The sequence below is a fragment of the Drosophila ananassae genome, chromosome 3L, assembly GCF_017639315.1.
Source record: "Drosophila ananassae strain 14024-0371.13 chromosome 3L, ASM1763931v2, whole genome shotgun sequence".
Classification (NCBI taxonomy): Eukaryota; Metazoa; Arthropoda; class Insecta; order Diptera; family Drosophilidae; genus Drosophila; species Drosophila ananassae.
In genome coordinates this window covers 14,575,556-14,594,288 of record NC_057929.1, presented here as the reverse complement: position 1 = coordinate 14,594,288, position 18,733 = coordinate 14,575,556, and the positions used below count along the sequence as shown (strand labels likewise).

The 18,733-nt window shown below is 47.4% G+C and overlaps 4 protein-coding genes across 8 annotated transcripts; 3 read left to right on the top strand and 1 right to left on the bottom strand.

Moving 5' to 3' along the window:
• The first annotated feature begins 100 nt into the window (after positions 1-100).
• LOC6494236 (histone acetyltransferase KAT6B) lies at positions 101-8,075 on the top strand. Its single transcript, XM_001960651.4, has 5 exons — positions 101-364; positions 890-1,758; positions 1,811-1,900; positions 1,962-6,720; positions 6,788-8,075. The coding sequence occupies exons 2-5, from the start codon at positions 896-898 to the stop codon at positions 7,982-7,984; spliced, it is 6,909 nt and encodes a 2,302-aa protein (XP_001960687.1). The 5' UTR covers positions 101-364; positions 890-895; the 3' UTR covers positions 7,985-8,075.
• Positions 8,076-8,178: 103 nt separating this feature from the next.
• LOC6496317 (helicase ARIP4) lies at positions 8,179-15,233 on the bottom strand. Of its 4 annotated transcripts, none has more exons than XM_014908271.3 (8): positions 14,892-15,233; positions 11,990-14,284; positions 11,341-11,933; positions 11,082-11,280; positions 10,330-11,023; positions 10,156-10,267; positions 9,865-10,098; positions 8,179-9,810 (listed from the first exon to the last, which is right to left on the bottom strand). In XM_014908271.3, coding segments are annotated over exons 1-8 (4,866 nt in total). In that variant the 5' UTR covers positions 14,894-15,233; the 3' UTR covers positions 8,179-9,073. The 4 variants fall into 4 exon arrangements, with proteins under 4 accessions (XP_014763757.1, XP_014763756.1, XP_032307131.1 ...); XM_014908270.3 differs by having other exon boundaries at positions 14,975-15,233; XM_032451240.2 differs by lacking the exon at positions 14,892-15,233 and adding an exon at positions 14,369-14,449.
• Positions 15,234-15,498: 265 nt separating this feature from the next.
• LOC6494237 (beta-1,4-glucuronyltransferase 1) lies at positions 15,499-17,793 on the top strand. 2 transcript variants are annotated; one of them, XR_004309946.2, is made up of 5 exons: positions 15,499-15,649; positions 15,709-16,706; positions 16,763-16,916; positions 16,972-17,489; positions 17,553-17,793. XR_004309946.2 is itself a non-coding variant. In XM_001960649.4 (4 exons), exons 2-4 carry the CDS (start codon positions 15,952-15,954, stop codon positions 17,194-17,196), a joined length of 1,134 nt encoding a protein of 377 aa, XP_001960685.1. In that variant the 5' UTR covers positions 15,499-15,649; positions 15,709-15,951; the 3' UTR covers positions 17,197-17,793. The 2 variants fall into 2 exon arrangements, 1 of the variants encoding a protein (XP_001960685.1); XM_001960649.4 differs by having other exon boundaries at positions 16,972-17,793.
• Positions 17,794-17,881: 88 nt separating this feature from the next.
• LOC6502513 lies at positions 17,882-18,543 on the top strand. Its single transcript, XM_001960648.4, has 2 exons — positions 17,882-17,977; positions 18,038-18,543. The coding sequence occupies exons 1-2, from the start codon at positions 17,906-17,908 to the stop codon at positions 18,524-18,526; spliced, it is 561 nt and encodes a 186-aa protein (XP_001960684.2). The 5' UTR covers positions 17,882-17,905; the 3' UTR covers positions 18,527-18,543.
• Positions 18,544-18,733: the final 190 nt, after the last annotated feature.

Sequence of the window (18,733 nt, the reverse complement as noted above, 5' to 3'; positions counted from 1 at the left end):
AATAGACAAAAACTAATAAATTGAAATATTTCTTATTCATTGATTATAAATAGTATTATAATTTAGATATTACATTCAAAATAACGTTCTAAAAATCTGCCCTTTTTGTTCCATTCCACTCGTTCCCAACGCCTAACATTGCGCAAACATCGCGCGTTTTTGTTGTGGCGTCGTGTAGATAGAGCCATAATAAAGCCTTCTAATACTCGGTAGATCAAACTTTATTGCAAAATTAATATTTGTTATTGTTCGCAACCAATAAATGCACCCAGATGCGTTCAGATCCGATCTGCTGATGCGGACTTGAGATACATTCACTTGGAATACGTCCGCCATTACTCTCACGCCAGTTCCGAATACAAATGTATGTACATATTAGCATACTCGCCTGCATATGTATCTAAATAATGTGTATGCTGTGGTAGTGAATAGTTTTGCTAAGCGGATACGAATATAAAAAATATGCAACTACTTTGCGTTTCTATGCAGGGAAATGTTTGATTTGTTTGTTTGTTTGAGAAATGTGATTCCTGAAAGTTTCTGAAGATGGGGGGTATCATCCGAGCTCCGAGCGTCGACTGTGCCAGGCTCCCGTGTAATATTGGCAAAGTGGAGTCGAATTCTCACAGCCTACTATAGATTCTAGGCTGCAAGTCAAGCGTACGAAGAATTATTTCTATAGCACACAAACACCCCGCCTAGGTATAAGATACGAACTTCTCAGATACTTTCTTCTGCAGACGAACCACAAAAATAAGATTGGGAGTACTTTAGCAACGTGTATCTTAAATAATTGGACACGGTCCGCATGTATATTCGTGGAATTTCGGAGAATATAATGTCCTCTTAGATATTTTATTTCGAAATTAAAAATTCCCTTTCGTTTTAGTGAACCATGATGAGGGAGTCTGCCCACGACATAAGCATGGACACGTGGAAACAGTGGATTCTGGAGGCCATATCCAAAATCCGGTCCCAGAAGCAGAGGCCCTCCGTGCAGAGGATTTGCCAGGCCATCGGCACCCACCACAAGTTCCACGAGGACATCGTCGCCGAGAAGCTGGAGAAGGCCGTCGAGTCGGGGGCCGTGATAAAGGTGTACAACAAGGGACTGCACTCCTACAAGGCTCCAATGGCCAAGCGCCGCATTAAGGTGGACAAGACCACCAACCTGTACAAGATGGTGGCCAAGGCGGTGCATGATCTGGGTGAATGCGAGGGCTCCACCATCAAGAGCATAGAGAACTACATCCAGAAGTTCAACTGCATCGACCTGTCGCCCAATGTCGACTTCAAAGCCGTAATCAAGGCATCCATTAAAAAGGCAGTGGACGCTGGCTTTTTGATTCAAGAAGGGAAGCTCTACAAGAAGGGGAAATCCCTTACATCTCCTCGAAAATGCGCCCCGGCCGCTGATGTGGTCATCAAGGGCGAAGACTCCTGCACCCATTGTTCCGGCAACGCTCAGAAGAACCTGAACGGCATTCCGGAACCGCTGAGTTCATGCAAGCAGTGCGGAATATCCCTGCACACCACGTGCGCCAACATCGCCGGCAAATGCAAGTCTCAGTCCTATGTGCTGCTCTACATGCTCGTCACCAAGGGCACGATCTGGGAATGCCAGAACTGCGCCGACTGTGTGGTCTGTAAGATGCGCAACCGCGGTCCATGCCTGCTGCAGTGTTTCGTGTGCAAGGATCACTTCCATCTGACGTGTCTCGATACCATACCAGACAAGAAGCCCAAGCATCCATATAGGTATGTTTGTATGGAAGATTATAGATCCGAATTAACCTTTCATCTTCCCCAGATGCAAGTCGTGCTCAAAACAGAACATAGACACTTCAAAACTAATCAAAAGAGATAACTCAAGAATAAAAATGGAAATGGGAAATGACAGGTAAAGTTTTTATTTAATTTTGAATCCAAGACAGTTTTCTAAACGAAGTGTTCATTTTCAGGATGACTGCATCGGAGAGATATGCACCCAATAAGCGTCAACTCATTAAGAAGGAGAGCGAGAGTCCATCGACCTCAAAGCTTTGCGTTTATAACGACGGCAATGGCCAGAGGAGGAAAGCTCCGGCGGGCTTGAACTCAAGGAAATCAGCAACCAGTGAAGATCAGTACGAGTTCCCCAGCAAGCAGAAGAAAACACAGGTATTACAGGGAGGCTACCTTGCTAGCCAGGAGAACAGGAAGCGCACTTTCTCGGATCTCTCCTCATCCAGTTCGTCGAGCGAAAGCGAGGACGATGACGATGATGACGACGACAGGAACAGAGGCGACAATGATCAGGACGAGAGTACATCCTCGGACTCGTGCACTTCGTCCAGCTCCGACTCGGATTCCAGTGAGAGTTCCAGCGACAGTTCAGAATGTGATGACGAAAACGACGAGGAAGACTACGACACCGATCGCAGCACCCTGAAGGGCAAGATATTCGCCAACGAAAAGCAGAGCTGTGCGAAGCTAGCTGCCAATCGCGGCCTCAGCTCGCCGGACACCAGCGAGGTGACCAATGAGAAGTGGGGGTTTGCCGCAGTGGCAAAAAACCCCATCGATATATTCGTCAAGTCCAAGAATAATGCCAACAACAAGAGCATCGGCTACACCATGCCCCAATCGGAGTCATATTCCACATCGCCGGCTGCCAGTCGGGCACAAAAGAGCACCCCTGTTACGTCGACTCCCGACAAGAGCACCACCACTGCACCTACTGGCGGCATGACCATACGGCGACAAAACGCCAATGGCCAGAAGAAAAAGATTATTCCTTTGAAGAGCATGCCGCTGCAGGCAGGAACAACGTACGAAAAGTGCGAAGATGACATTCCGTACCTCACTGAGGAGACAGTCATGAAGGTACACATGTTGGAGGAAATTGAACGCTGCCGGGAGACCAAAAGCGACGCCGATCCCGGCGAGAAGCCCGAAACGAATCCAGACGAAGATCTGGAGAACATGAAGCGCGCCAATCCCTTCGAAAACCAACCCTTGCCGCCGGGAGTGACGGCAACGGATGTGGAACTGTATCAGGAGATTCTCCACAAGGCTGTCGTTCAAATGTCCAACAACCACATCGAGAAGGTGAACGACGTAAACCTCAAACCCGGACAGAACACTCAGAGTCCCAAGTCGATACAAATCGGAAAGTGGGACATCGAAACCTGGTACTCGAGTCCCTTTCCGCAGGAGTACGCCAGGTTGGTGAAGCTGTTCTTGTGCGAGTTCTGCCTGAAGTATACGAAGAGTCGCTCTGTGCTGGACAGGCATCAGAACAAGTGCATTTGGAAGCAGCCGCCGGGCACAGAGATCTTTCGTCAGGGAAACATTTCTGTTTTCGAGGTCGATGGGAACGTGAATAAGATCTATTGCCAGAACCTGTGCCTACTGGCCAAGTTCTTTCTTGACCACAAGACCCTGTACTACGACGTAGAGCCCTTCCTCTTCTACATTTTGACGAAGAATGACCAGAGCGGCTGCCACCTGGTTGGCTACTTTTCGAAGGAGAAGCACTGCACCCAAAAGTACAATGTGTCCTGTATTCTGACCATGCCCCAGTACCAGAGGCAGGGCTACGGGAGGTTCCTGATCGACTTTAGTTACCTGCTGAGCCGCGAGGAAGGTCAGCTGGGAACACCGGAGAAGCCGCTGTCAGACCTGGGCCGCCTCTCCTACTTCTCGTACTGGAAGTCGGTGGTGCTCGAGTACTTGTACAAGTACCGCAACCAGAAGAAGATCACATTCAAGGACATTGCCATCAAAACCGGGCTGGCTATCTCCGACATTGCCTTGGCCTTCGAGCTGCTGAACTTCATCAAGTTGCGGAAGAACGACGGAGACATCCGGTATCAGATTAATGTCAAAATCGATTGGAAGAAGGTGGCCCAGCACCACAACAAGATGGCGAACAGCAAGTCGCGCATCATCATAGAGCCCGACTGCCTGCGCTGGAGTCCGCTCCTGTCGGCGTCCAAGTTGCCCAACATCATCAAGCCCATTTCTAATCGGGAATACCTTAACAACCAAACCGAAAGCCATTCTGATTTCAACGATTCCAAGGAAGAGGCCAAACTGGCTCCAAAGCCGAACTCCACCACCAGTCCGAAGATGAGTCAGGACTGCGGTGAGGTGCCTGCAAAGAGCATGAGCTCTGAAAGAGTGGCAGAGGAAAGGGAGAACCATCGCAAGCGCGCCTTTCCCGAGGACTTCTTGAGGTCAGCTTCGAATGAGTCGAAAAAATCAAAGCAAAACCCGGTTCAGCTGGCCAATGAGTTTCACGACCAGTCTCTGGGTGAGCAGTCCGACTCTTCGGACTGCAAGTCCTCCAAGGAGCTCTCCGAGCATCTCACCAAACGGGCTCAACGACTAGCTAAGCGGAACGACGTGATTCCTCACACCAACAAACGCAAGCACTTTGATCGCACCCAGGAGAGCAGTCCGTGTGACCCGAATCCGAATATGTCAACTGCATCGGAAACTGCAGACAAGGAGACGACTCCTAAACTGGAGGAAGCCGCTTCTAGTGCAGAGGTCCGGAAAAGTGTGGCGGAAAAGGAGCACGTGGACAAGCCGGTTAACATTGTGCCCAAATTGAGGGGAAAACAGTCGAATGGCAAGCGCTCGGAGGACATGCAATTCCACGGATGTAATCCCACAGCAGAGCCGGCCGACACTCCGGCCATCAGTCCTGCCAAGGAACCGGCCAAGGAGTCGCCGAAGGAGAGCCCAGTTAAGAACTCGGAGGCTTCAAAAAATGACGGTGAAGCCAGCAGCAAGACTGAGCAAGTGCTCGATGCTGTGGCCAAGAAAACCAAGAAGACCGTTTTCCCCGACGTCTCAGCCTTCAATTCCGATGAAGTCAAGTACGGTAATCCAGAGAAGCAGGACCCAACTGTCCCAGAGGTCAAGGAACCTGTTAGGGAGGTGGAGATGCAAGAGGTCAAGCCGCTGGAGGCGCCCGAAAACAAACCGAAACCCAAGAGTCCCGAGAAGCCTCAACCCGAAAAGGTGGAAGTCCCTGTCGCTGCTCCAACTCCACAGCCTTCAGTTGTTCCAGTAGCCACTCCGAAAACGGAGACCCTCAGTCCCCAGTCCGTGGAAGAGAAGAAAATCGAGCCGGACTTGAACTATTTGAAGAAGTCTCCGGATTCGGCGGCGTTCGCAGTGCAGAGGCCACCGACCGAGACGCCTCAGCAACATCCTTCAGCAAAGCCTGTCCAGGATGAGAAGCCTAAGGAAGCGGTCCCTGTCCCAACTAATGAAATTCCTCAAAAGCCGATCGATAGTGAGCCGGCTAAGAAGGTTGAGGCTCCTCCGCAACATCCGCAAGTGAGCCATGCCGAAGTTCCTAACCCCGTGGAGCCTCCCAAGCAGCAGATGCCTCCGAAGGAAAGAATAACCCCAGACAAAACAGAGCCCTCCGCTTTTAAAGAAGCCACTGACATCAAGGAAAAAACTATTAAGAAACTTCAGCCGGAGGTGCCGGTGGTGAAGCCCGAACTCAACACGGGCGAGAAGAAAATGGAGACTCCTAAAATGAAGATGGCTCCGGAAAAGGCTCTGGTTAAGCCGGATCAGCTGGTGCAGGTTAAGGAGGAGGAGAAGCCAAACACGCGTACACCGGCACCAGTTCATCCTCATCGCGAGAAGATTCAATTGAAGGGCAATGAGCACGCCCAGTTGCAGAACTCGATCCAGTCCCAGTTCCCCATCAACCAGATGCCCAACTACCACCACTCCTCGCAGTACTGGCAGTGGGACTACTACGGCTACAATCTGTCCCATCTGGACCCCGCCGCGCAGAAGGGGCAGAAGCAGTTCCACAAGGACCTGGCCACGACCATGGCCTACACGCACAACTTCACCCAGAATCTGTACCAATCCGCGAATCTGGCCATGCAGCATGCCCACCACCAGATGCACCAGACCAAGGAGAAGCACAAGGTGGAGCGCAAGGCCAGCGGCAACAGCAAGAAGGAGGAGCAGCTGAAGGTCAGCAATGTGGTCAGTACGGCGCGCGAGGACGCCCACGTCCAGCACTGCAATGAGTATGCGGCCAACAACCAGGCGGCGATCTACAACCCGAAGTGTGCCACCCAGCAGAAGCAGGCCCAGCAGATGAAGTCCCTGGCCAATGCCCAGAATGCAGTGGGTCGGCAGGGCAATGCCGATTCGGCTGTTCTGCATCCCAATTCTGTGAATGCTCAGGCGGCATCAGTGGCGGCCAAGCAGAAATCGGAGCATGGAGTGAGTGCCGCCGCTGGCAAGCTCAACAAGATCGGCCATCAGAACATCCATGCCACTGCGGCGCAGCACGCGAATCTGCAGGTGGCCAGCGGCCAGGCGGACGTCAATCCCAATCTCGTATACAGCTCGGAGACCACTGCAAACGCGGCGATGCAGCACTATGACTGCGGGATCAGTGCGCAGATAAACATAGACTCGCCGGCGAACATTGGAACTGCTATCGCCCACGGCACCCAGGAAATCGCAGCCACCTCGAATGTGCACATGCACCAGCCGCACCGCCAGTTCTCGGACTGCTCCATGCAGAACCAGCCGGCCACCACGCCCATGCACATGTCCATCCAGAACTCGCATATCCAGCAGCAGAATAATCTAAACATGAATCTAGTGGCGGCCGAGGGGTCGCCCAACATCAATCTTCTGAACAATGCCCAGCACCAGCACCAGAGCAGGAAGCTGAATGCGCAGGTAATGTGGTCTTAAGATGATCCCTCCTAAGAATCGCTTTATTAATCCTTTCTTATTTCTCTTTCAGGCTGACATCGCCGTCAGTTCGCCGACACCCTCACATCGAGCCACCACACCCAAGCAGATTCGCAGCGGCAACACCTCCCAGCAACGCGATGCGAAGAATACAGCCTCGGCGACGACAACCACGAATGCCCACCACCAGATTCCACAGGGCGGAACCGCGGCGAACATTTCCAAATCGCACCAGGAGTCTCTGCACAATCTGCAGTTCTCCCAGCACGGCCACCAGCAGAATATGCAACCCATCGACTATGTGCCGATTCCGCAGATCAGCCAGAATTTCTCGGCCAATCCCTCAAACTACGACATTGTCGGAATCCAGCAGAGGATGTCGCTAAACAGTTCCGTGCATTCTCTGGCCAACACCCATCAGCGGATCGAGCAGCCAGCATCGGCGTGTGCCGTGAACAACTTCTATTTGCAAAACAATATGCCCGCTTCGGAGAACTCTCCTCGGGTTCCAGTCACCAGTTCGCTGGGTGGGCCCTCGCCGGCGGGCAACAACGACCAACGGCAGACTGCGGGCCAGGAAACCATATCGGCGAGTAATAGCGCTGGGGCCACAGCTACGTTAGCCGGAAACCTGTGCAGCTTGTCCAAGCTGCAACAGCTCACTAATTGCTTGGAGACACAGCCGTGTAATACGTCGCCGGGCGCTCAGGTTAATCTGGCGCCCTCGCCCCACCACCCCATTCCACCCAACTCGATGACGCCGCCCCCGCATCTGCTGATGCAGAACCGAAACATTTCGACGCCGCCCAACATGCTGCAGACGCAGGTGGCGCCGTTGCAGTATCACAAGTACTACTCGGGAAATATGAACATTGCACCGATAGCTTCTGCCCAGAACACGAGCCGGAACCCCACTCGGAATACGCCCTCGGCACCCGTGCAACACACCTCGGCGCCCATGGGCGGTAGCAACAACAATCGCACTACCGCCAATGTCCACATCAGCCCGAACCTGATGGCTCCCTATGGGGCCATCAATAGCTATCGGATGTCGCCGCAGCAGTCACCGCCGACCGGCAGCTACAGCTCCGGCACCGAGTACACCAACTCACAGATCCCAATGCAGATGATGAACATGCAATCTCAGTACCCGGACGCCTGTGTCCTGCAGCGGGCCACACCCTCCAATCCGATGTATCCACCCACGTATTCTCCCTACTTACCCCTAAACGGTTCTATTCGCAGATAATAGATACGCACATTTTATATGTTATTGTATTGACTATGATTTGTATATGAATGTGTGCTGTAAATAAATAAATATGACGTCAATTCATAAATTCAATTTGAGTTTTTTTGAAGTTGTACGAATTAAGATGAAGTATAGCCTCCGTTAGTAAAGGATCAGGATGTTCCATCTTACTCAAAAGAAAGTAAAGACTGTCTTGTTTAATACTTTTACTTTATTTCTTAGATCTAACATTGTTTAATCAAAGCTTGTTAATTATTTCGAATGTGCTATTATCTAGACTAATGTCAATGTTTTTTTCTTGTTTTAGTTTATCTTTTCAATATCGGGCTAAGGTACACCCGTAACCAAAAAAGAGACCAATTTTCGAATGTTATTCCGTATGAGTTTTTCTATTTGTGGGCTTCTAAATTAAATACAGCTGGGTGGTAGAAGGATTGCTTAAAAAGTACTTTACGAGCTATGAATATTTATTTAATTAGATTTCGTTTATTTCTTTCCAGAATCGAAACTAATAACCTAAACGTAGTTCATAATGGGTTTTAACTTTAAAGAGAATTCACTATATTATTATTCAAATAAATAAATTAATTGGAAATTAGTGGTAAGGAATAAAGGCCGAGCTCTGTTTTGTCCAGTTAAGGAAACACCTAAACCACAAGTGCTAAACCATTGCTAGGAAAAATGATTTGAATGGGACTTCTACAAGGACATCATCATTGTTAAAATAGAAATATCATAAGTATAGGAAGCATTGTGTGGTTTATTGATCACATCGATGATCGTTTTAATTGTCTAGTTTAATGATGATTTCTTTATACTTTTGTTCTTATTCAAAATATCATGTAATAAATACAATTTTAAAATTAATAGGCGCTCTTTGAGTACATTTTGAAATGTAAAAAAAAATGCAAAAACAATCAACATTTTTCTATACATTTTATAAAAAAAAGAGAATAATAATCAATAAACAATAACCCACATAAGAGGATTAAATATGTGTAAGTCTGAGTATATTTGAGCTCGATAAAGTGGCCTCGCACTTAACTGGACATGTGGAGATGTTGGACCATAGTCTATTTACAGTCGCTATTGCGACGACCACTCGTTTATGGGGTAAGTACTACCGAGGTACGATGGCTGTCGAATAGGCTCGTTTGACGCCGGTGCATTCACCACCGAACTCCAGTGTTGTCGGGGAAAGACATTCGAATTCACGTACGATGAGGGAGCAGCACCGATATAGCCCGAGGGCGGATGCAGATTGGAATGGTACGGTGTGAAGTTCAGGTTTCCGTAGGAGCTATAGTTGTTAATGTGATAGCCGGAAGCAGGTGGCGTGGGCTTGTGCTTATTGTCATAATAGTCGTAGTATTGGGGCGGATAGGAGTGCTGAAATGGCTTGGGCTGGAAGTAGGAGCTGTCCGCCGGTGCTTCGCTGTTAGGAGCTACCGGATGTGGACCGGATAGTGGCACATTGGGCTGCATACTATTGGAGTTGTTATAACCTTCTGGATTCTGATGTTTGTATCCTTGCGGTGGTGGCTGTGGTGGTGGTTGTTGTGGCTGCTGCTGCTGCGGTTGTTGCTGTTGCGGCGGCGGCTGTTGTTGCTGTTGCGACGGCTGCGGGTAGTTCATGTCGCAAGGCATCTGATGCGGATTTGATGGATTTCCTAAAGTACTATTTGGTTGCGTTTGGGTCTTATAATGCTGAATGTTTTCTGCGGGCTTTCTGTCTTTCGAAGGCATTTCAGAGCGGCCAACGGGAGCTTCTTTAGTATTCACGATATGTGGTTCGTCGTCGCCTGTCAGATCTTTGACGTTATCTACAAAAAACATACATTGATATCTTGACTAAACTCCATAGTCAACCTTCTTACCAGGTTCTGGCGTTTGCGGCTTAGCCGTATCGGTGTCACAGTCGGATGTTATGTCAATCACATCGTCCTTGTTTGCTTTCTCGGCTTCTGTTTTTGCTGTGGTCCTTATAGCTATAATCTTTCCACTGTCCAGTTGCATGTATATGCCTTTAGTTGACTTCAGGACCATAACCCTTTGGCCTGCCTTGAGAATGATGTTGGCCTTGTCGGCCGAATTGGTGGGAATGACAACATCTAAAAAGTAAGAAGATTACAATATGTATTTCCCATAGGTGTGGTGTGGGAACATACCAAGTGGTAGGGTCATTTCCTGAGCCGTCATTCCTTGCCGTTGCCAGACATCAGCTGGAATCCAGCGAGTGGTGCGTCCTCCGCTCGAAACTGCAGTGTTGGGCCTTACCTGCTGGAGAATACAAAAATAAATATTCAGTTTCTATTACAAACTATACTCTAAATATTTCATACCGGGTTGATAGGCTTGGTGATTACAGTACCATCGTTGTTAACAATCTTATAATGCATTTTAGCGGGAGCATAGGTGAACCTCTGATTGACGGAAGCCTTCTTCTCCAGTTCATAGCTCCGGTGCGCCTGTCTCTTCTCCGCCTGTGATAGCTTTCTGTCTTTTTGGTCCACCAACAGGCTTTCGTGCAGGAACGGCTCCTTCGTCACACAATGCCTGTGCAGATCGAGTATGATATTGATTATGGAGTCGGCATGAACGATGTTGGCAGGGGCTTCCTCTTTCTCCTTCTTAGCTGGCACTTCCAAGGTGCCGTTTTGTGCTTTGGACTCATCACTCGACTCGTCTTTCTCGTCAGGTGGCTTGTTCGGCTCCTCACTCGCTTTGTTTGTCTCATTTGGTGACGCATTTGGCTCGTCCGTCAGCTTAGTTTGCTCAGTTACCGGCGAGCTGGGCTTGCTCGACTTACTAGACTCATCAGCAATTTTGTCGCGATCCTCGTGAGTTTCCTCATCGGAGTCGTAGTCGTGACACAGATTCGTGATGTCCTTCATCGATAGATGAGCCTCGGGATTGCACTCATCGACGATGCGATCGGACATTCCCTGCTTTTTGATTTGTCTGTCGTAGATCTTCTTCTCTAAGCATTTATCCATTACAATTCTATATACAAAGCACGGCTTAGTTTGGCCATATCTGAAATGAAACGGAGGTTCATCACAATGCAATACTGCTCCCTGAAGTATAGACTCACCTATATATCCTATATACAGCCTGGGTATCGTGGCAAGGGTTCCAACTGGCGTCGAATATTATAACACGGTTCGCCCCCGTCAGGTTGATTCCCAGTGAGCCCGCTCTTGTGGATATTAAAAACAGCTTAACGCTAGTATTTGCATTGAATTCGTTGACTAGCCTTTCTCTTTCCTGCGAGGAGGTCGAGCCATCCAATCCTGTAAAAATAACAAAAGACTATTAAACGGAACATATCTTATACATTGTTTAATACTTACGAAAGTATGAAACATTTCGGGTCCAGAATTGATTGCTACCAGGAACGTAACTAGACTTTAGATATCCTTCGAGTAAATTTAAGGTTAATAAACTTTGGCTAAACAACAATATACGATCTCCTAAATGCATGCTCTCCTTCAGAATACAGAAGAATATTTCCATCTTCGGCGAATTCGATATCAGGCCGGACACATAGTTCTTCATTAGGTCGACGGCCCACGCGCACGAGAACTCGTCGTTGCGCTTACTCTTCAGCAGCTTTTTAAACGGTTCTGCTACAGCGTTCTTAATACCTGTGGCGTTCCACTCGCTTGGCTTATTGGTATTGCACTCATTGTCGATGGGATTGGTGGAACAGACGGACGGTTGGATGTTCGTCTCAACGGTTTTTATTTCATTTGTGTCCAGATCCACGATTTCCGAGGATCCGGTAATACTCTCGAAGTTATTCGACATTGAGGTATCCGTCTGCTTGACTTCAACACATCCCGGTTTAGGCAGGATACTGGAGTCCATCCAGTAGTTGTTCTTGCTTTCAGAACTGAACGATCCGTAGCTGAGAGGCTCTGACTTTTCCTCATAGAAACTAGGGCTGCAAAAAGGAAAGAATGTTAATGATCCAGAGCCAGCCAGTACTAGAATACTCACCTTTTGTTTAAATATTTTGCACTAAGATCGGATGATGCCGTTAGATTGAACAGGGTTTGATTCTCGGCTTTGGGTAGGTTGTCGATGCTGTGAACCGGCTCGCCGGCTCCGTTTGGCTTCTTCTCCGCCACAGGCGAAGCCATGCTAATGGAAGGATCTGGAGTGGGCTCGACAGTCGGAGTAGGCGTTCCTTTAGGCAGCTCTTCGTCGATCTCTAAATCTAAATCAGTCTCACATTTTTTCAGAAAGTTATAAAGAACATCCGGATGGTTCCAGATCTTGCAACAAACGGCGAAAGCTTTGAGGGGATTGGGAAAGGCCTTCGTCCGCACCACGTCCGTCATGAAGGTGTCGTACAGCTTTCGCTGGAAGGCCGTCATGCGAACCAAAATGACGTACTCGTACTTTTGGGGCAGAGTGCTCTGCAGAACGGTGTGCGAACGTCGCTGCACAAATCCCAGGAGCAGCGAGTGCAGAACGTGTGCGCGGTAACGCATGAGTTTGATATCGTCCGGCGTGGAGTCTACGCACTGACCGTTCTGGATGGGCCGCTCGAACATGTTGCAGAACTCTGTTCGGGTGCCAAGATAGTTAGGCCGCACAAAGTCCACCATGCACCAGTACTCTAGGAGATTGTTCTGCAGTGGATAGCCGGTGAGGACGATACGACGGCGAGTTCTGATCTGCTTGAGAGCCAGGGAGATTCCGGCATGTGAGTTTTTGATGCGATGCCCCTCGTCACAGATGACCAGATCGGGTCCCGGCTTGACCAGGGCTTCGAACACAAGGTTCATGAGATCACTGCTGGAGTCCATGCCATCCGGCCGTACGATGCTGCCCTTGCGCTTCCGTGTCTTTACCAGCTTCAGTGCCAGCAAGCGGAAGAGCTCGTAGCCAATCAGGAGTACTCCGCCTTCGTGCACCCAGTTTAGGATCACCTTCGCGCGTGCTGTCAGCGTTTTCTGTTGGTCGTTCAGCACATAAATGTCAAAGTTGCGCGGGCGCACGTTGCTGTCAGCGGAGTAGCGCGGAATCCACATGTTGAACTCACTGAGCCAGTTCTGTAGCGTGTTGATCGGCATCACGCAGAGCACCGTCTTCGCCGAGGTGTGCCTCAGGAAGATATCACAGAAGGAAACCACCTGCAACGTCTTGCCCAGGCCCATCGAGTGGGCTAGGATGCAGCCGAAGCCGCTCGACTTGTTGTACCTCCGCGTGGACTCGATTATGTTGTCATAGAGAAACCGCACGCCCCCAATCTGGTGGGGCTTTATCACCTTGGCAATCTGGGGAGCCAGAAAGAGGGTCTCCTCGCCCTCAGGGTGGGCCATGTTGACCACCACCTGCCCGTTCTCGTCGGGCACATTGTACGCATCCTTGACATGCATGCCGCTGTTGGTGGCATCGTCCTCGATCAGGTCTTCGTCGTCGTCCTCTTCCTCCTCCTCCGACAGGAGTATGCAGTCATCGTCGGAGCTGTCGTCGATGGTAACTACTTCGCTTGGCTGCTCAACGCTGACCTCCTTATGGAGCACATCTTCGATGCTACCGCTTAGGCTGCTGTGACTGTTGCTGTTGGATTCGTCGCATGTGTCCGAGACGATCTCCTCCTCGGGGAATTCGACTGGGGGTGGATGTTCGGCCACATTGCTTCCCATCGAACAGCTCTCGATGCCCTCGCTCTCGTCCAGCTGCAGGATTCGGAAGAACTGTTTGTGCACCACTTGCTTGTGGATTTCTCGCATTGACTTCTGTTGGCCAGCAACTCGAGCCAATCGCTCAGACTCCTCCCGCTGGGCTGCCAACGTGTTGGTGTCCAGGTTGTTCTCGTTCATCACATCCCGAATGTTCTTCCGGAGGTGGTTGTTCTTCTTCTCCTCGGCCGCCGTCAGACCGATCTTCTTGCTAGCTGTCTGCTCATCCACCGCCGCGGCATTCTTTCGCTTGTGACCGTAGGGAGGTACTGCTGGTGCATTTGGGTTCTTGGTCACAGGCTCCACGGGCAGGGCCATGCCATTGGGATCGATCGGGGCTGGGTGAATGTGTGCGGTTTCTGGGCCGTAGTCTGGCATCTTGGGCGGTTGCATATTGGCTGCAGCTACGAGTCCATCGATGGGATTTGTGGGATTCGCGGGGGGCGGCGGATTGTGGAAGTACCTCCTCGGATCGTCCGGATACATGATCGGGGCGTGGAACTCGTTAACATTGGGCCATACCTCTGGCTTCTGTAGTCTTTGGTCAACACCATAGTTGGGATTTGGGTTCGGATCCTCCATATTCGTCTGTGACGTATCCCTGTGGATGATAGGACGCATAAAATATTAATTACTTAAGATATATTGTTATTCCATTTATGGGAATTTTATTTATGACCACAACCTAAAGTTCAGTAGGAACTGGATAAATTCCTGACTGTTGACACTTATCAGAATCACCCCTACACGCACATACATACAACGCACTTACACACAAGTGTAACACTCGTCTGACCCTTAATTGCTTCGGCAAATCGTGATACGCACTTAATGGCACCTGCTTACACCTTCCGAGCTCCAAAAGAACGATCTCGGTCTTACATCAGACGCCCAAGAAGAATATTTGCCTACTAATTGCCTTTTACAATGTACATATACAATCCGAGTACACATACTCGGATGTCCAAGTACATACAGAAATCGTAACCGGGCCGGAGTTTCCAAATAAAATTATTTTTAATAGGGGGATAGCACTATTTTCCTAGCTCCTTGAGAGTCAGGATCAAACTAAAGAAATGGGAATACCCCAGAATTAAACGCAAATACTAATTTAATTATATATGCACATTCGGGGACGTGATTTTTCTCTACAATTACAAGCAGGAATTTAAGGTTTATTATTTTTTGCAGTCACATCTCATACATACATTGTGCATGCAGCCGGCTACTTTATTTTTTTTTAAGATTGTAAAATTAACAACACAGGTTCTTAATTATTGTTATTTCATACATATGGATGTTTTTTCTGTATGCTCGATTGGAAGGTTCACTTCGATTGGTGTTCGATTTTGAGATTCTCAGTTGCCCATTTCAGAGACTTGCAATTCCGTAGGCAAGTTATTAAACTTCTTTTTATATTAATTGAAAATGTTATTTCCGATTTATTAGCTCGCTGTTTTCAACATGTATATTTGTATATAATGTAGTGTTTTTTGTTCAAAAAAAGTGTTAGGCAACGTGAAAGAGTGGCGTTTTTCCACTTGCTTGGACAGTATTCAACAACGATCCATAAGGGCATTTTGCACGAATTACCTATCGAATTGAATTAAATAGCTCTTACTTTAAAATAATCTTAAGGTTTCTTAAAACTTAAACTAAAATTTCATCTCTTAAGTTTCAGACATTCATTAGACACTTTTTTTCAAAAAATATTCGAAAAAATAATTTTATTGTTTTAAATTAGCTGAAAGACATTTAGTTTTTAAGATTTTAAAAATTTTTTACATATTTTTAAGATAAATTGAAAATAAGTTTATCTTATGTATTTTTTCAAGGGTTTAACTAACAGGATATTTCGTGAGATACGGCCACACTGCAAGGACCTCTACAATTTAACGTACAAAAGCTATACGGTTGTGTTTTCCTGTTAATCTTTTTTTGTGATACTCGTATTGCTCGAATAATGGTAATATTTAAAAAATATAATTCCTTTTTAGTCCTTAACCGTTATGTTTCACATTTCAGTGCCACATATCAAATTGCAGTTCCCTTAAGATAGCCCTGGCCTTCTTGTCCGTAAACATATTTTGGCTTTTCAAGGTGTATCCTCCTGCAGGAGATGCACCTGTCAAATGTCCTGCACCAGAATCATCTTCTCGGCCAGCAGTCCCGCCGGATTGCCCCTAGCATTCGGATATTGCGTTTGCACTCCTGCAGCCGCTGAATAATTTGGATGGCTTGGGGGGAGTCCTAAACAATACTGCCACCATGGCGTTCCATGACGTAGACTTGAGCTATGGACGCTGGGACAACCAGCAGCTTTACAGGATCAAGGACTTTGCCTTGTTGGGTGAGCAGTATGCAGACACTTCGGAGGCCAATTATGTTTGTCTCGCCACACAGACTTCGGTGGAGCGGCTGAATTCTCTGCCCCAGGTGTCTGCCAATTGGCAGGGAAAGATGTCAGTGGCTCTATTTGCCGCCGGCCACGAGGAGTTCGTTGTCCTTCAGTACTTTGTTACCTATATGCGCTTGTGTTTTGTCAACATCCGAGAGAATGCAACCTTTCATATACTCGTGCCCCGGGATTACGACAAGCTGCCTAGGGTGGAGGCCGTGCCATACAATATGAAAGGGAAATTTGACTGTCAGTATCCCGACAGAACCATGAAGGCTTTGCTGAAGTTCCGCACGCTAAAGACTTTGCAGTGGCGACAACGGAATACCTATCCCCAGAATCACATGAGAAACTTGGCACGCAAGGGCTGTCAGACGAAGTACGTCTTTCTCACGGACATCGACATCGTTCCCAGTACCAACAGTGTACCGCAACTGAACCACTTTTTTCGAACAGCAAACTGTTCCAAACTGTGCGCCTATGTTATTCCCACATTTGAGATAGATATCCGAGCCATGTTTCCACGCTCCAAGAGTGGCTTGCTGCGGCTGATAAAGAAAGGCTTAGCAAGGCCCTTTCATGAGAAAGTTTTTATTTACAACCAGTACGCGACGAATTTCTCCAAGTAAGTGGCGACAAATATGGGAAAAGGTTATTATTTGCTAATAAATTTCCTTTCAGATGGTTGTCTACAAACACGAATGAAACTGAGGTCTCTGTAAGCCATATCGTTACCAATTTTGAGTTCCTTTATGAGCCATTTTATGTGGCAGTCGATAATGTACCAGCTCATGATGAACGATTTCTGGGCTATGGGTTTACCAGAAACTCTCAAGTGAGTAGTTGCTTTATCTGTTTAAATATGATACTTAATACATAGTCCATTTTAGGTTTATGAGATGCACATTGCTGGCTACAAGTTCTATGTCCTGTCGCCAGTTTTCACAGGACACTGGGGCCTTCAGAGGAAGCAGGCCCGACCTGCCTGGCGGGAGCAGCAGAATAATGCGAATCGGAGAAAGTTCGACGTTTTCAAAAGCGAAATATTTGTGCGATATAAAAACGATCCACGTCTTCTGTTGAAGGCCAAAAAGAATCAAATTATAGTTAAATAAATAAATAATAACAAACTATTCACAGTAAAATTAGGAAACAAAGTAGCTTATGCAATAAGAATTGAAAAACATGGGTGTCGTATTTAGGTTTTTTATTTGCAATCGTGACAAAAAATATCTATTTCCTAGTTAATAATTTTAAGTAGGCGGAGAAACAAAACATGAAATTGGCGGAGACAAAAGATGAAATCGTTTATATCAATCCCATTTATAGAAAAATGTGAACTGGATATTACACAAATAAAACACTGATACCTTCAACGAGAATAGTGTAAAATATAAAACGGAGCATGGTTTGTTCGAATCTGTGTAGATTATCCTTTGTATTTATAATTGTTTTGTCCTGGAACGTCCAGTACGCAAGGGAAAATACTACGTGAAAAATGTCCTGTTTGACACGAAGGATTGAGTCGTTGTCTTGCCCCGAGGTCTCAAGGAGGTCTCAAGGAGAGACCGATGATGTTGGACAAAGGGGAGAGGGTTGCCTTTTTGGAGTTCGTTGTGGAGATCAAGGACAAGAGTTTTTAATTAAAATCAAAATAAATTACGTGCTTGAACAATGGATTTTATCATCTTTCCAGTTCGATCAAATCTGAATTAAGTAACTGAGTACATTTTCAGTTGTTCTAGATCAAAGATATATAATTATTTTGTGTATAAAAACCACAGATAATCTGGCCCCGAGAACAGTCGGAAAATAGATTTTAAAATGTCGGTGTTGAATGTTTTGAAAATCACGCTTTACTTTTTTGGTATTTGGACCTGGATCCGTTCTGTGGAAGTGAGTTAGAATGATATTGGAACTTGACGACCACTTAATATCCTTTTCCAATGCCAATAGAGTTGGAGTCAGACCTACGATTATAAAAGTATCGCAGTGAACAATAATCCTGGCAAAGTGTTTGTCCCCAATCTAAAGCTTGTGGGTCGTAAACGATTGATTAACGGTACGATTGACATTCTCGAGGATCTTGATAACGAGTATCAGATCTCGGTGGAAGTTTTCTCAAACGCCGCTGGAGCTGGCTATAAGCAGATGCCCCTGGAGATTGCACCATTGGCGGTCTGCACCACCTTGCGCAACTTCTACCAGAGGTTCATAAAAAAATCATTTGTAACAGGAGTAACCACCGATGTGGATTTCGAAGATGGAAAGCTGTGCCCGATTCCGAAGGGAAACCACTATTTGAAAAACCTGGAACTCGACAGCTCAGATTGGGCCGTCATTCTGCCCCGAGGCCTAATCAAAGTGAGGCTGAATGTTATGAAAGTGGCTGAGTTTTGTGGCGGCTTTGATTACATTGTGGAGATTAAGGATAAACTAATCTAATAAAAAAAAAAAATTTATCCAACTACTGATCATTGTTTCTTGGAGTGTAGTGGGCGTAGGACTTGAGGACTAGGGATTCAGGGAGTTGCTTGCTGGGGCCATGGGGTGGTGGCTTTCGTCCGAGCGCTTTCACGCGAATAGATGCCCAAAGCAAAGGTCGCAAGGATTGTCCGCGCGAAGCAAAACAATGCAGGACAAATGCCGGAA